Genomic DNA, 15,235 nt, shown 5'->3' with positions numbered 1-15,235 from the left:
TATATATGCATAAACTTAAATTCAGTACAAGCAACTTAAATTTGTGTCTCTTACGAAAAAAATTCCAATTTATTTTAAAACTAATATAGACTACATAGATATTAATTGACTTATAAACTAATCAAAACTGACCTAACAAAATATTGTAGAAGCAATTTTATAATAATTAATTCAAGCAAGTACATTATTAATAAACACTGTTGAGTGTCATCAATGATGTTCATGTCAAATAAAATTCAGTGTGTAGAAGTCTATGTGATTGGTATATAATACAACAATATTCTATTAGGTGGCCTGCATATTTGTGTTTGCTGACCATGGAAAAATTAGTCCTGGACCAACCACTAATAGAAATATATCAAATTTATCATTACAGACAAATTAAATAATCTGGCACCTTGATTAAAGCTCTGTAGTAAAAATAAATTTACTTTTACTACAGAGCTTTACAACCTCCTATATACAAAGTTATGTAAGTATCAATATTAACAATTTAATTAATTTATCAAATTAAATTCATCACAAAACTCAATTAAGTACTATAATTACACAAAAGATCTCCATTAATCAGAGTGTCAATACCCAACATTAAGAACCCTAGATAATGAAACCGAAAAAATTGAAAACTCTAAAACTAATAATTGAACAACTGAATACTCACAAATTGAGATTAATTATTTTTACTATAGAGCTTTACAACCTCCTATATACAAAGCTGTGTAAGTATCAATATTAATAATTTAATTAATTTATCAAATTAAATTCATCACAAAACTCAATTAAGTACTATAATTACACAAAAGATCTCCAGGTGTCAATACCCAACATTAAGAACCCTAGATAAGGAAACCGAAAAATTAAAAACTCTAAAACTAATAATTGAACAACTGAATACTCGCAAATTGAGATAAAGGCATAGATGGTTGAAATGGTTTCTGAAATTTCAAGACCTACAAATTAAGATACCTCGACACTTATAACTCTCCAAGAAGCCCAAACAAATTAAATTGAGTTTGTCAAAGATGTATCAGAACCCAGCACTTACAATGATTTTCGTGATGATTTGTTGAGTAGAATTAGGAACATGGAATTTGGAGGATGTGATGAGTCGTATAACATGTGTTTTTAATTAGGTGTATGTGTAGGGATACTATATATAAGTATTACTTAGAATTGTTTAACGAGTTCAATTTAAAAATATAAAAAAAGGACTTAAAATACACTCTCTACTATATTGCTTTCAGAAATGCTATAGAAATTAAATAAAAAATAAATAAAAATTACTTAAAATACTATATCTTGCATAGCTCATGCTTAAGCGTTATCCAAGTTGTCACTTACATAACACTCCTTTATTCAAGCGCTATATTAGTATTTTTCTATTTATTTTACATTTATTTTTTAGTTTATTATAACCTCTTTTATAGTGGTTATTTTAAAAACGCTAAGTACCTATCTTCTATAGCACATAAAATAAACACTATTTAAGATGTGTTTCCCAAGTTTAATTTTGCAGTAGTGTTGTGTTCATCATATCTATTTTGTGATTGATATATATGAGATGAGAATGTTATTTGTTTCGGGAAACCACGTATATAATATTTATATTATTACATAATATTTAATTAATTATTATTAATTTGTCCACTAGTCAGCGAGTAGTCTACGACTATTCGACTAATCGATTAGGTGGACCTCCATCGACCCGACTCGACTTATCGACATGATAACCACGATTACTTGGCCAGTATATAGACCTAAGAGTGACTAAAAAATCAGCCCCGTAAAAAAGCAAGTACAAGAGCATATAGATAACGTGGTTAATAATATTTCTATCTTGATATTATGGGAATGGCGTATACTTTTAGAACAAGACAACAATATCATCAACCATGCCAAGTGGTTCTATTCTAGTCCTCACAAATTTTTACTGCCATCCTAAATTCTTGGTATGCACACACAAAGTACCTCATCCTCCTAAGCTCTCTTGTCAGGCTTTATTAATCATTATTTTAATATATATACTTGAGCTCCGCCAACTAAAATGGCTGTGGCCATGGCTTCTTCTGGTTGTACTCTTGGGATTTACAGCAACTTGAAGGCTCTTGAAGTGCAGCCCATTTCAAGACCATCTCTTTTCAGCTCAACTTCTTCTTTTGACTCACTAAACCACTCGTGCATTTCACCAAAATTAAGGTATGCTTGATGGTTACTTTTCAGTTCAACCTGCTCTGATACCATGTTAAGTAACCCATCGTTCTAAAACCTCAAGGCGTTAGAAAAAGGACCAACATGATATTATGCTAACAGTTGTTATTAAATCTTTCTTTTTTCTTGAGAATATTTGTTATAATAGTGAAGATTCTAGCTACAAGTCATTTTCTTAGATGGTATCTTAAATTATTGTTTTATTTGCTAGAGTCTGAATGAATGTTTCTATACTAGTACTATATGTAATATGAATGGTTGGATAGTTCAGATAATATAATCACACTGTTTAGCTCATTGACCTTTTCCTAATTAGGATTGTGAGTTAATTGTGCCTAGTTAGGCAATTCTGATATTGGACTCATGTCCAACTTTCATTTTTATTCTCCGGGTTGGTTCGGGTTTTCTAATTGCAGATGGTTTAGGTTGAATGCAAGAGAAAACAAATTTTGCATATAAGTACAAGAGCATGTAGCTGAAAAGGCTGATTATATAGTATTCATGTATACAAACAATCTATAACCGTTTACTAACAAACTATTAATACATGCACAATTGATGAAGTTATCCTTTATTTTTGCTGCATTTCTGCTCTATAATTGTATCAGTATTAGTTTCTGGTGTTCCGTGCAACTATTCTTGTAGTAATTCTGGCTGTGGATTCTTCCAGATTGTCGTCGTCAGCAAGTACAGTTATTGTAAAAGCATCATCAGCCCCCACTGTGGAGGTATCAAACAGGACTGAAATCTAAGAAAGCAGCTGTTTCCGTTCCACACTAGCTTCCTTATATAAATGAAAAACTTTCATTCTTTGAATACCATGATTGAAGTAGCATCTCTTAACAGGATGGAAGTTACCAAGAGACTGATACAATCCCGACGCCTAAAGTTATAATAGATCAGGATTCAGATCCAGATGCAACAGTCGTGGAGATCACTTTTGGGGATCGACTTGGAGCTCTCCTTGACACAGTTTGATATTGTTTTCATTATTAAATTACTGTAAATGTGAAGTGCAGATTATTGTTCACCTTTTATTAATATGCTGTATCATGTCATTTTAGATGAGCGCACTTAGAAATCTTGGACTTAATGTTGTCAAGGCAGAGGTCTTCCTCGATTCTTCTGGGAAGCACAACAAGTTTGCCATCACTAAAGTGTAAGCTTCCTGCTGTATCTGCAATTTCAGACTTCTATGATTTTCCAACTTAATGTTTGATTCAGTTTACTTGGTGTTGCTTTACTTATGTAGTTTCTTTGGAGTAGAATTTAGCGATGTTCTTATAGTCATCTCTCCAGAGGTTAAGCTGTCAATTTATTTGTGTACTTAGTTTTTGGTACTAAAACTTTGTTCAAAAATGAAATTGTTGTACAGCTAACCTCAGCCTCAGATAAAAGTGAAATGGACTATTTGACAATCGACTTTCAGTGTCTCAAGTATCGACTGTTTTAATATTTAATCCAGTTTGAAGTGAAATATAAGTTAATTGTTGGATAGTCATAGATTTTTCCTAGGACTTCTTCCAGAACTTTTTTTTTGAAAAAACTTCTTCAAGATTTCTAGTGTCTGGCGTGTGAATGCTTTCATAAAACTAGCATTTCCCTGTTTTGAATTTATATTGGGACAGTTTGTACCCAACACAAACGCGCTACTCTGAGGTGATTCTAATCCGGCTGACTTATTTGCAGCTCTGATGGTAGGAAAATAGAGGACCCGGAAATGCTCGAGTCAATTCGTTTGACAATTATTAACAATTTGCTGGAATATCACCCGGTACTCAATCTTCACATCTGTGTATCCTAGACGAGAAATACGTGCTAGCACCTATGGCATGATTTCTCGTTTGTTTAAGTTTAGATATATTCAATATTCATTACAGGAATCCAGTGGGCAATTAGCAATGGGTGCTGCCTTCGGAGTTTTGCCACCAAGTGAACAGGTACCAAAAGCATGAACATAGAGAATTAGAAGTACATTTGGCTGTTTTAAGTGTCAGTATTATAATTAGCAAAAAGATTGCATGTACTACAACTCAAAGATAATGATATGCAATCAAAGGTTATGATAGCTTACAGAATCCAGTTAACCAAATAAAATGCAGACTTCCACAAATACGCCTATTTATATTCATATGTGGAAGAGCTATATTCATGTTTTTCTTATGTACATTTTGTCTTTTCTACTGTAACCGTTCAGGTTGATATTGATATTGCAACTCGGATCAGAGTTAGGGACGATGGCTCTGAACGAAGGTATTTGACTATATTACATCGTATATACCTCTTAGTGTAATGGGGAATTATCCATCCAAGAACTCACAAGTGAGCTCGACTATTCTTAAGGTTTACAATTGACATTAAGGTTTGGTTTATCATTCCTATCGATGTACTTGATCAATAATGAGATAAGAACACAACAAATTTTCATAATTTTGCAGCTTGTTATATGTTGAGACAGTAGATCGCCCTGGTTTACTTGTGGACCTTGTCAGGATTATCACTGACATCAATGTTAATGTTGTATCAGGAGAGTTTGATACAGAGGTAAATATCTTGCTCCTGGTTAGTTTACATGTTTGATCATGTCTACTGTGCTCTTTTCACAAATGTCTTCTATTTTAATTCAGGGTTTGTTGGCCAAGGCAACATTTCATGTCAACTACAGAAACAAGCCTCTCATCAAACCTCTTCAACAGGTAACCGATCTTACAATGCTATAGTATTCTTCGAGTAATCAAACATACTTTCAATTAACTAAGGCTTAATGACCTTTCGGCCCCTAAAATATGAGCCGTTATACCTATCGGCCCCCAAAGTATGAAGTCATACATTTCCACCCATGTAGTATTAGTTATTGTTCCTTTTAGCCCTTTTCGGCAATAAATGACATATTGGCCAGACGTTTTCACTCTCAGATATTGGCCGATATGTCATTGTATTTCCGAAAAGGGCTAAAAGGAACGATACATAATACTACAGGGTTTAAAATGTAGTTAAAATGTATGACTTCACACTTTTGGGGTTGATATGTATAACGACCCATACTTAAGGGCTGAAAGGTCATCAAGCCAATAACTAAATACTCTAATATCTTTATCTGTTCGGTCGCCTTAAAGGGCGTACATAACTATATGAAACTGGCAGGTTCTTGCTAATAGCTTACGTTATTATTTGAGGCGACCAACAACAGAAGAGGGGAGCTTTTAAGACATCATACTTGTTGAAATAAAGATGATACATTTTAAAGGCAGTTCATAATTCATGATTACTCCCCATATCTGTACTGGACATGATGAATAAATTACTATACACATGAAAATGAAATACATGAAATTTTCTTGCTTTACTATTGTTGAATGCCTTAGACAACTGCTATATCAGTAACACCGCAATCTGGCACATACTCATCCTCTCGTTACAAAATTCAATTTTTTTTATGGTCCGTTTAGGAATCTGGATTTCATTTCAAATTCTGAATTTGGTCAAATAACATGTTTGGATGAACAAAAGAATTTGGGTTTCATTTGGAATCGAATACATTCCGAGGATGTATGGAAACTTGCATTCATTCAATGACACGATTTGAGTTGTCATTTCAAATTCTCATGTTTATACTAATATTTGTATGTCTTGAATTTCAAATGAAAACCAAATTCCAAGTTTCCAAACATGTTATATGATCAAATTCAGAATTTCAAATAAAATTTCGGTTCCCAAACAGAGCATCAACTATTATTACAAATATGAGAATTTGAAATTATAACTCAAATCATGTCATTTTAAATTTATTATTCAAAATGAAATGCATGTTCCCAAACATACTCTTAAGTCGAAACTACACGTACGTAAATATTGTGGGATAGAGTTGAGTAGATGGAAGGGGGAGATGAAAAGATGAAACAGGGAAGCTTATCGAAAAGAAATAGTTTGTGATTATCCATAGATGTTGATATATCACTCTACAGGTTGTGATGCTGATGCAGCTATTATAACTTAAGTACAGATTTGATGATGAGATATCATAAATAAGGTAAGCTGATTATGATAACCTAATACAATTGCACGCCGTTCCTATTAGTTGTTCGTCTACCTTTTTTGCACGTAACCAAGATTTAATAGGAATTAGAACAAGTCCAAAAAATGACTTAAACATGTCTTAAATCAAAATTTAGGACAATTGATAAAAATCAGAGTTGCAACGGTGTCCTAAATATGGCTTAAAATGTTAGAGCAAATTCAACAGCTTAGCTATTTGGAGTCTTAAAGTCAAATATAAGGAATAGGGAGAAAAAAATTACTCCAACAGTATTCTAGTAATTCCTTAAATCACTAAAATCCACTAAGATTTTCTTCTCATTCCTTAACCTCTCTCCTCTCTTAACTTTTATTTTATAAATAGCTATTGATGTCCTAAGTTACTAAGATACAATATTTTATATTAAATTTAGGAATGAACTAAGAAGCTGTTAAAAGTCTTATTTTTAGGACACAACAGCACATGCCTTATTTTATTTTTATCAATTAAAAATTTGTTTCCCTCCTTTTTAACACATCTTTTTCCTTTCATCTTTCACTTCCCTTGAATTTTAATTCAAATATATTATTATTTTAATAATAATGCATAACTATAAGGTAAATTGTTGAAATTGATATATCAAATTAGTGTCCTAAATCACTAGAATACCATTATTTATTATGGGCCTGTTTGGCGTGCTCTGATTAAGCTACTTATTAACTTTTAAGCCCATACGTACTTATCGACGACTAGTTTGTCGACTTAACTTATAAGTCAAATTTACAACTTATAAGCTGATAAGTTGAATGTTAGCAGTGACGTACTTTTCCTCAACTTATTTTCATTTTACGTTTTTTTATTAACTTTAGCTTTAAAAATATATGTTTGTAAATATTATTCAAATTTAAAATTCATGAATTAATATAATTATATTTATAATTTATTTATTTTAATTCACTTAAACAAAAAAAAATTGACTTTTAAGTAAAATTATCCAAATACTTACCTAACTTATAAGTATTCATCTACTTATCACTTATAAATTACTTATTAATTTTAAATTATAAGTTACTTATTTTAAGATTTCTCAAACGGACACTATATTTATAAGCCATATTTTAGATTATTGTTGAATTTGTTCTTAGAAGGCGAAAGTACTAATCTAGATTAGTTATATACTCTTTATTAATAAGTTAAACAGTTTGGGATTTTTATTTTTCATACAATTGCAATGGTTATGAGATAGTATAATAATTTATTAGGAAGTAGCGGACAAACAAGAGTTTCAACGCTCGTACTCTTGTTCATCTGAGGTAGGGAGTGAGGTAGAGGAGAACACATGTATAGCATTTAAATTCCAATATTTATATAGTTCTGCTTCCCTCAGTCGGTTACATTTATATAATTTTTCTCATAATGAGATGGATCACGCCTTCATTCATATGCAATTAAAATAGGGTTAAATATAAGTCACTTACTGCTTTCAAATGTATCAAGTGAGTCAGTGATTACAAAACTGACTCAAATGAGTCACTCATTTAAAAATTTATATCAAAAATATCACTCTACCCTTAGTCGAAGTTCTTAAATGTATTATATATTGACTTTCACACATTTTTTATGTATTACATCCAAATGGAAGATTACGAGTTTTACTATTTTAGTTAATATTGTTAGATTTTTAAAATTTTATCAACTATTTTTTTTTAATTTTTTGATTGTTTTGTTTGATTTAAATAAAAATAAATAGTAGATAAATTTTTAAAAATTTAAAAATATTATCTAAAATACTAGAACTCAGAATTTTTCATTTGGATGTAATATCATTCATAAAAAATGTGTGAAACTTAATATATAATACTTTTAAAAATTTTGACTAACGATAGAGTGATATTTTTGATACAAATTTTCAAAAGAGTGACTCATTTGAGTCAGTTTTGTAATCAGTGACTCACTCGATACATTTAGACGCAGTAAGTGACCTACTTGATATTTAACCCAATTAAAATATGATAAATATCAAGTAATGTCATTTGAGACAAATTTTAAGATCGGATTTGAGATATTTAACGCTACTCATTATTACTATATATATCTACAAGAGGACCCTTTAGTAAAAGAAAAAATTAGAGTAATGGCATAAATTTAGCGGGAAGTTCAACTTTTTTCTCCAACAACTAAAATGTTGCTGACTTGCTGGTGGAGAGGGTGATATATAACTCACTGGCCACAGCCAGTTTTCTGGTTTTTGGGTGAGTGGTAATCTAATGACTCGTATTCTTCACAGTAATATAACTGAAATTTTGTGCATATATTTTTAGCGTTTCAAAATTTATGTAAACCTACTACTTGGAAACTAAGTTACGTGTGAAACTTAAGGTGTACAAGAATTAATACCAGAGAAACGCTGGAGTACACATTTCTAAAACTGCTTTAAAACTATAATGTATATAATATTTATATGGGATCGATGTAGCTGGGATGATCATTGTGTAACGGTCCCACTTCTCGAACTATTAACTCTAAATTAAAAAATTAAAATAATATATGATTTATTTATACGAAATTTTATTATAAAGATTACAATACGAAATCGCAGCTAAAAGTGCAAGTTCGAATATGAATCTACTCCAATTCAAAATCCTTGAACTTCAATGACATCCGACTCGAATCTTAGGCGAAACCTGAAAATTGTAAGAATGAACTATACAGCCTAGCAAAAAACCAATCGATCGAACTAATTGGGTCAAGCAACATATAAACATATGACAAGATAAGACATTTTATACGATATACCAAACACACACTTTCGATAACTTTCATATTATTATTTTTATTCGATACATACAATACACATAGCACATAAACAACAGTAATTTAAAACCCGTAATTCATGACACGATCATTACAACCGGGTGATAACGGTCTCAAATTTTTAGAAAACTGTCACTACAATCCGATTACTATGGTCCTAAGTTCTTATTTGATATTTTTACAAACCATAACACAAATTAGAGATCCAAAATTATCGTCTAGATCCCACATATATACAATAAACGTATAGTATAACACATAATATTTTCAAATATATCATCACTTGGCCCATGTCATATAAACGCATAACATACAATTTTAAAAACACTAGTAAGATTAATCGAAAGTTTACCTCAAAACCTGTCCAAATATGATTTACCCATTTTGACCATCTAATGATGTTTTCTTTCAAATCACGAAATACGAAAGTTGTCGAGAACGAAAATACCTTTCCGAAAAGTCCAGAATCAACAAATTCTGATTTACGATGAATTTTTTACGAATTTTACAAGATTGCTGATTTTTAAAAGAAAAAGCCCTATGAATTTTAACAATAAATACGAGGAAAACGAATAGGGTGTATTTAGGACGATAAAAAACCCTATTTCTTAATCACCAAGTTATCCGTATTAAAATTGGATCCAAATTTTAGGCCCATTAGTTTAATTTAATTTTAAATCTCAGTTCTTGTATAATTTTAATATTTTTTTCTATTATTCTATTATTAATCTAATTCTAAAAATTATGGGATATTCAACTGAAATTATGATGTATAATATTTTTATAAGATTGATGTGCCTGTGAGGTTAAAAGAAAATGAGTATAATATAAGAGTATTTTGTAAATAAAGGAAATTGTACTTTGTATTGACAAATTTGTCACTAAAATTTTATAGTGAGAAGTGACTTAACGTTAAGTAACTTGTTTGAGAACATCCTTAGACCTGGTTTCGGTTTCAGTTTTCTGGGTTTTTATTAGTAATTTTTTTGATAATGAGATGAAACTTTACGTGCATATCACAAATTAAATTGTGACAAGTTTACATTGTCACAAATATCATTCAGGAAATATTTTGATAACCGACTCACGTACCTAACACTCCTCTACATAAAATATTTTAAGATAAACGTTTGATTTGAAAAAAAGAAAATTTTATTTTAGAGCTCTTTTTTTCAGAACAAAAAAAAAGTGAAAATATCAAATTACCCTTATACTCATTTTTTCGGTGCTTTAATTGTAAATGCATATATAATTTTATATTTTTATTCCTATTTTGCTCCGTAAATAAAAACTACCTCTAAAAATAATATTTTCCTCAAAAAACTACAAGTAGACATTCACACTACCTGAGAGTCAACTTGGCACTTTGAAGTTTCATTTCACCACCTAATATCTTGAAGCCCACCTCCCACCCAATACCAAAACCAACCTTTTCCTTACCAACTACACTTACCATATTTTTCAATTTTCATATCCAAATCAACCCATTAACAAATCAGCTTATTCCCATCAACTCCTCTCTCACCAACTCCTCCTCATAGGCCACCTTTGATAATCTTGACTTGCATTTATATATTAACTCCCTCCTTTTCATTTTCTTGTAATAAACTCCATTTCATCCTTTTTGTTTGATCAACCACAAGCCTCATATCTAAACTACTCAACTCCCTCTGTCCTCTTTTCCCTCAATGGATACCAATACTAACAACAACAAACAAGACATAATCTTTAGATCAAAGCTGCCTGATATCTACATCCCTAAACACCTTCCTTTACATTCTTATTGTTTCGAAAACATCTCTAGATTTAGCTCCAGGCCTTGTTTGATCAACGGCGCCACGGGCCAAACCTACACGTACTATGATGTCCAGCTCGTTTCTAAAAAGGTCTCATCAGGTCTCAAAACACTTGGTATTCACCAGGGTGATACCATCATGCTCCTGCTACCGAATGCGCCTGAATTCGTGTTTGCTTTCCTTGGCGCATCCTACTGTGGCGCCATATCAACAATGGCTAATCCTTTTTTCACATCTGCTGAGGTTATCAAACAAGTCAAGGCATCAAACGCTAAGCTTATAATTACGCAAGCTAGCTATGTTGATAAAATCAGAGAATATGCATGCGAGAACAAGTTGAAAATCATGTGTATTGATTCGCCTCCTGAAGGCTGTTTGCATTTCTCCGTGTTGAGTCAGGCTAATGAGAAATATATGCCTGAGGTCGTGATTAGTCCTGATGACGCGGTGGCCCTCCCGTACTCATCAGGTACCACGGGGCTGCCTAAAGGAGTGATGTTAACTCATAAAGGACTTGTAACAAGTGTAGCGCAACAGGTGGATGGAGAGAATCCAAATTTATATATGCATAGTGAAGATGTGATGCTTTGTGTTTTGCCTTTGTTTCATATTTATTCACTAAACTCCGTGTTGCTTTGTGGACTTAGAGCTGGAACTGCTATTCTGATTATGCAGAAGTTTGATATTGTTCCGTTTTTGGAGCTGATACAAAAGTACAAGGTCACAATTGGACCTTTTGTTCCGCCAATTGTTCTGGCTATAGCTAAAAGTCCAGTGGTTGATAATTATGATCTGTCGTCGGTTAGAACAGTCATGTCAGGTGCTGCTCCTTTAGGTAAGGATCTCGAGGATGCTGTTCGAGCTAAGTTCCCTAACGCCAAGCTTGGTCAGGTAAAGATTTCACTCTAGCTCATAGTTAAGATATCGTGAATCAATTACTTGTCGTTGTTAGCCTAGTTGATATCGGTCTCATCAGACTAATATTCGAGATAGTTTGCTTTAGAAGAATTAAACCCTAGAATTTGCTGAACAGATCATATGTTTATTGAAACACAATATGATGCATAGATTATAGGAAATCTAAAGAAAATGATCATACTATTTTTACCAGTAACCAATAACTTATTTTTTAAGTAAGATGGTATTATAGTTAAATCAGTTGCGTTTTAAGAAAAAGAAATATATTTATAGCATGAATTCATTTCGTGTGGATTAATTGTAAAACAGTTTGTTAATGTGAGTGCCAAATGCATGATAATGCAGGGGTACGGAATGACAGAGGCAGGGCCAGTTTTAGCAATGTGTTTGGCTTTTGCTAAAGAACCATTCGAGATCAAATCGGGTGCGTGTGGGACTGTGGTAAGAAATGCAGAGATGAAGATTGTTGATCCTGATACGTCCATCTCTCTCCCGAGGAATCAACGAGGAGAGATTTGTATTCGAGGTGATCAGATCATGAAAGGTGTGTGATTACAGCTCTTTACCCTTTACTGTCAGCTTGTTTTTGTTAATAGTATTACTTTCATAAGTCTTTTACATTGTTAAAAGATGTTCAATGTGTTACATGATCACGAATGGTGGCCCCGACTATAGGCGAACAACACTTGCGTCTAGGGCCCCATTAATTGATTTCTACTAAGGCCTCTGGAATCTCAAGGCCGACCCCTGATGATCCCCATCTCCAAACAACCATTTTGAAATAAAAAAACAAAATGGTTATTACTCTATTACTTACTACATTAGTACAATCAATCATGGAGGCAAACCTACCAGCAACCAAGTCCATAACGAGGGGCTGACAGCGAGTTAATTATACTAAAAGAAACATAGTTTGTATGCACATAACACATGAAAAAGAATCAAACGTGCACCAGAACACCGCCAATCACATTGTTTATTTGATACTCATATAAGAAATCAGTCACATTGTAAAGATGCTTCCACCTAATGTTGACAAAATATACCAGGTTATCTCAACGATCCCGAGTCAACTGAGAGAACAATAGACAAAGAAGGCTGGCTGCATACAGGTGATATCGGGTACATAGACGACGACGATGAGCTATTTATCGTTGACAGATTAAAAGAAATCATAAAATACAAAGGCTTCCAAGTAGCCCCTGCTGAACTTGAAGCCATGTTGCTTACTCATCCTAACATTTCAGATGCTGCAGTTGTTCCGTAAGTGCATTCTGTATATTTCTCATGAACCAGATCTTACATTAGTTAACAGAACCAAGGGTAAGCTTACTTCATTTGAGTTCGACAAGGGTAACACAAACAACATCCGCGTTAAAATTTATATTCAACAATTTTTTATGAAAATTTACGGAGATTTCGATGCTTGATGTTGGTTTTGGTATATTCCTTCTGCTGTCAAAGTTGGCCTTGTTTTAAACTTAATGACCTTTCGAAACTCAAAATTTGCACCAATATACCTATCTCTCTATGTGTTACAAAAGCGTTCCTTTTTGACCATGAAGTACTTAAAACATATTTTTTAAATCTTGAACCGCTCTGTTTACACTGGTTTCCCCCGGTCCAAGATTAAATGTAGGCTTTCATTAATATTTCAGGGTAAAAAATGAACGCTTTTGTAAGGGGCAGGCTATGTTACTCTCAGACATTTTATTTTACCTCCGAGTACCCGTGTCGGACACTCGACACTCGGACATGAGTACTCGGATTTGGACACTTATTTTAGGCCAAAAATATGTATATTATTTAAAATGTTGCCGGGTTCGATACTTGGACATGTGTCTGTGTCAGACACACTTGTAGCCGAATCCGAGTAACAAAGGGGGCATATGGGTATATTAATGCAAATCTTGAGGTTCAAAGGGTCATTAAGCCTTTCTACTTTAAAATATGATTCCTCAACCGATTTTAAAGCTGAAACTCATAGTACATTGTTTTGGTTTAATCAGCATGATCGATGAAAAGGCGGGAGAGGTTCCAGTAGCTTTTGTTGTGAGATCAAATGGTTCCTCAACAACTGAAGATGAAGTTAAGCAATTCATCTCAAAACAGGTAATTATTCGATCTGATACAACTCTAAGTGATTAAACCAATCGAGTTTAACTTGAGTTTGTTTGTAACCTGCTACATGATCAATCTTCAGGTGGTGTTTTACAAGAGAGTATACCGAGTATTTTTCGTCGATTCGATTCCGAAATCACCATCAGGAAAAATACTCCGAAAGGACTTGAGAGCAAGGCTGGCAGCAGGCGATCTTCCTCAGAACTAAACAGGAAGGATGACATGCTAATTTTATGATGAACAAGTATCTACCTTAATATGTTTGTTCTATGTGATGTGATTTGTGTTTGTAAATTCTTTTTTCTTTGAATTCTTTAAGATCATAAACATATACATGATCTCACGATAAAAGATTAATCAAGTATAATTGTGTAGTAGTTGATAACCGGTCATGGTCTGAGTTAATTTATTTAAATAATTTAAAAAAATCAGATTAGTATAAGTGTTATGTCAAAATTTCTAATTTTTACTGAGAAAATTCATGAAATTATCTGTGGTGGGAATGATGGTGGTAAGGATTGTCCAAGATTTCTACTGAACACGAATGTGGGTACATCACGAATATGCTTTGTATATATCTAGGCATAAACATGTCGAACATGCATGTTTTTATATTTTTTAATATATAATACGCATGTTAAACATTCGTTCATCAAACTCAAAACTTTAATTGCAGTAATCATATATAAGAAACATGTGTATAATTCAAACAAAATATTAGTACGCATAAGTTGACCCGTATTTTAATCACTATTCCGCTCTAATATGTTTATATATATATTTTTTTAATATATGATACGCATGTTGAATATTTGTATCAGTTTTAATTGATGTGATCACGTATAAGAAACATGTGTATAATTCAAATAAAATATTAGCATGCGTAATTTAGTCGGTATTTTAATCACTATTCCACGTTAATATATTTTATATTTTTTTTAATAATGATACGTGTTGAACATTCGTATTCAGCCAACTCAAAACTTTAGTTGCGGTGATCAAGTATAAGAAACATGTGTATAGTTCAAACAAAATATTCGCACGCATAAGTTGACCGATATTTTAATTATCATTCCACGCTCAGTATGTATTTTCAGGCATCTGGTTTTGAAAAAGGGGTAGTCTGTGCATTTTCTCATTATATATCACCATTATTATCTAAATATATTATTTATTAAAGTATAATTGATTATTTAAAAAAATATAATTACAATATAATTCTAATAACCATATTAATTTATTGAAAACAATTTAGAATTTTTCAAAATATACGAATCTAGAGGTGAAATAAAGGTGAGAACAAATCGGGAATTAAAGTTATTGTTAATTTTTTTATTTACAATTATTTTAAGAAAAGTAAAAA

The 15,235-nt window shown here is 32.2% G+C and overlaps 2 protein-coding genes across 2 annotated transcripts; both read left to right on the top strand.

Annotated features, from left to right (window-relative positions):
• The first annotated feature begins 1,934 nt into the window (after nt 1-1,934).
• Nucleotides 1,935-5,554, top strand: LOC141704853 (ACT domain-containing protein ACR11-like). The gene is made up of 10 exons (XM_074508016.1): nt 1,935-2,196; nt 2,879-2,936; nt 3,055-3,180; nt 3,273-3,367; nt 3,898-3,982; nt 4,089-4,148; nt 4,406-4,461; nt 4,647-4,752; nt 4,836-4,904; nt 5,353-5,554. The coding sequence occupies exons 1-10, from the start codon at nt 2,045-2,047 to the stop codon at nt 5,413-5,415; spliced, it is 870 nt and encodes a 289-aa protein (XP_074364117.1). The 5' UTR covers nt 1,935-2,044; the 3' UTR covers nt 5,416-5,554.
• Nucleotides 5,555-10,527: 4,973 nt separating this feature from the next.
• LOC141704851 (4-coumarate--CoA ligase 1-like) lies at nt 10,528-14,257 on the top strand. The gene is made up of 5 exons (XM_074508014.1): nt 10,528-11,724; nt 12,097-12,295; nt 12,801-13,014; nt 13,761-13,863; nt 13,955-14,257. Exons 1-5 carry the CDS (start codon nt 10,726-10,728, stop codon nt 14,078-14,080), a joined length of 1,641 nt encoding a protein of 546 aa, XP_074364115.1. The 5' UTR covers nt 10,528-10,725; the 3' UTR covers nt 14,081-14,257.
• The last annotated feature ends 978 nt before the right edge of the window (nt 14,258-15,235 follow it).

The sequence above is a fragment of the Apium graveolens genome, unplaced genomic scaffold (assembly GCF_009905375.1).
Source record: "Apium graveolens cultivar Ventura unplaced genomic scaffold, ASM990537v1 ctg83, whole genome shotgun sequence".
NCBI lineage: Eukaryota > Viridiplantae > Streptophyta > Magnoliopsida > Apiales > Apiaceae > Apium > Apium graveolens.
Note: the sequence above shows the minus strand (reverse complement) of the source record. Positions and strands in the feature narration are given on the sequence as shown.

Excerpts from the sequence above, each read along its gene's own strand:
- LOC141704853 (XM_074508016.1), top strand. The coding sequence starts at position 2,045 with ATGGCTGTGGCCATGGCTTCTTCTGGTTGTACTCTTGGGATTTACAGC. Across the intron at positions 3,181-3,272 it reads TTGGAGCTCTCCTTGACACA|ATGAGCGCACTTAGAAATCT; the intron begins GTTTGATATTGT and ends ATGTCATTTTAG. Across the intron at positions 4,905-5,352 it reads TCATCAAACCTCTTCAACAG|GTTCTTGCTAATAGCTTACG; the intron begins GTAACCGATCTT and ends TGAAACTGGCAG.
- LOC141704851 (XM_074508014.1), top strand. The coding sequence starts at position 10,726 with ATGGATACCAATACTAACAACAACAAACAAGACATAATCTTTAGATCA. Across the intron at positions 11,725-12,096 it reads CTAACGCCAAGCTTGGTCAG|GGGTACGGAATGACAGAGGC; the intron begins GTAAAGATTTCA and ends ATGATAATGCAG. Across the intron at positions 12,296-12,800 it reads AGGTGATCAGATCATGAAAG|GTTATCTCAACGATCCCGAG; the intron begins GTGTGTGATTAC and ends AAAATATACCAG.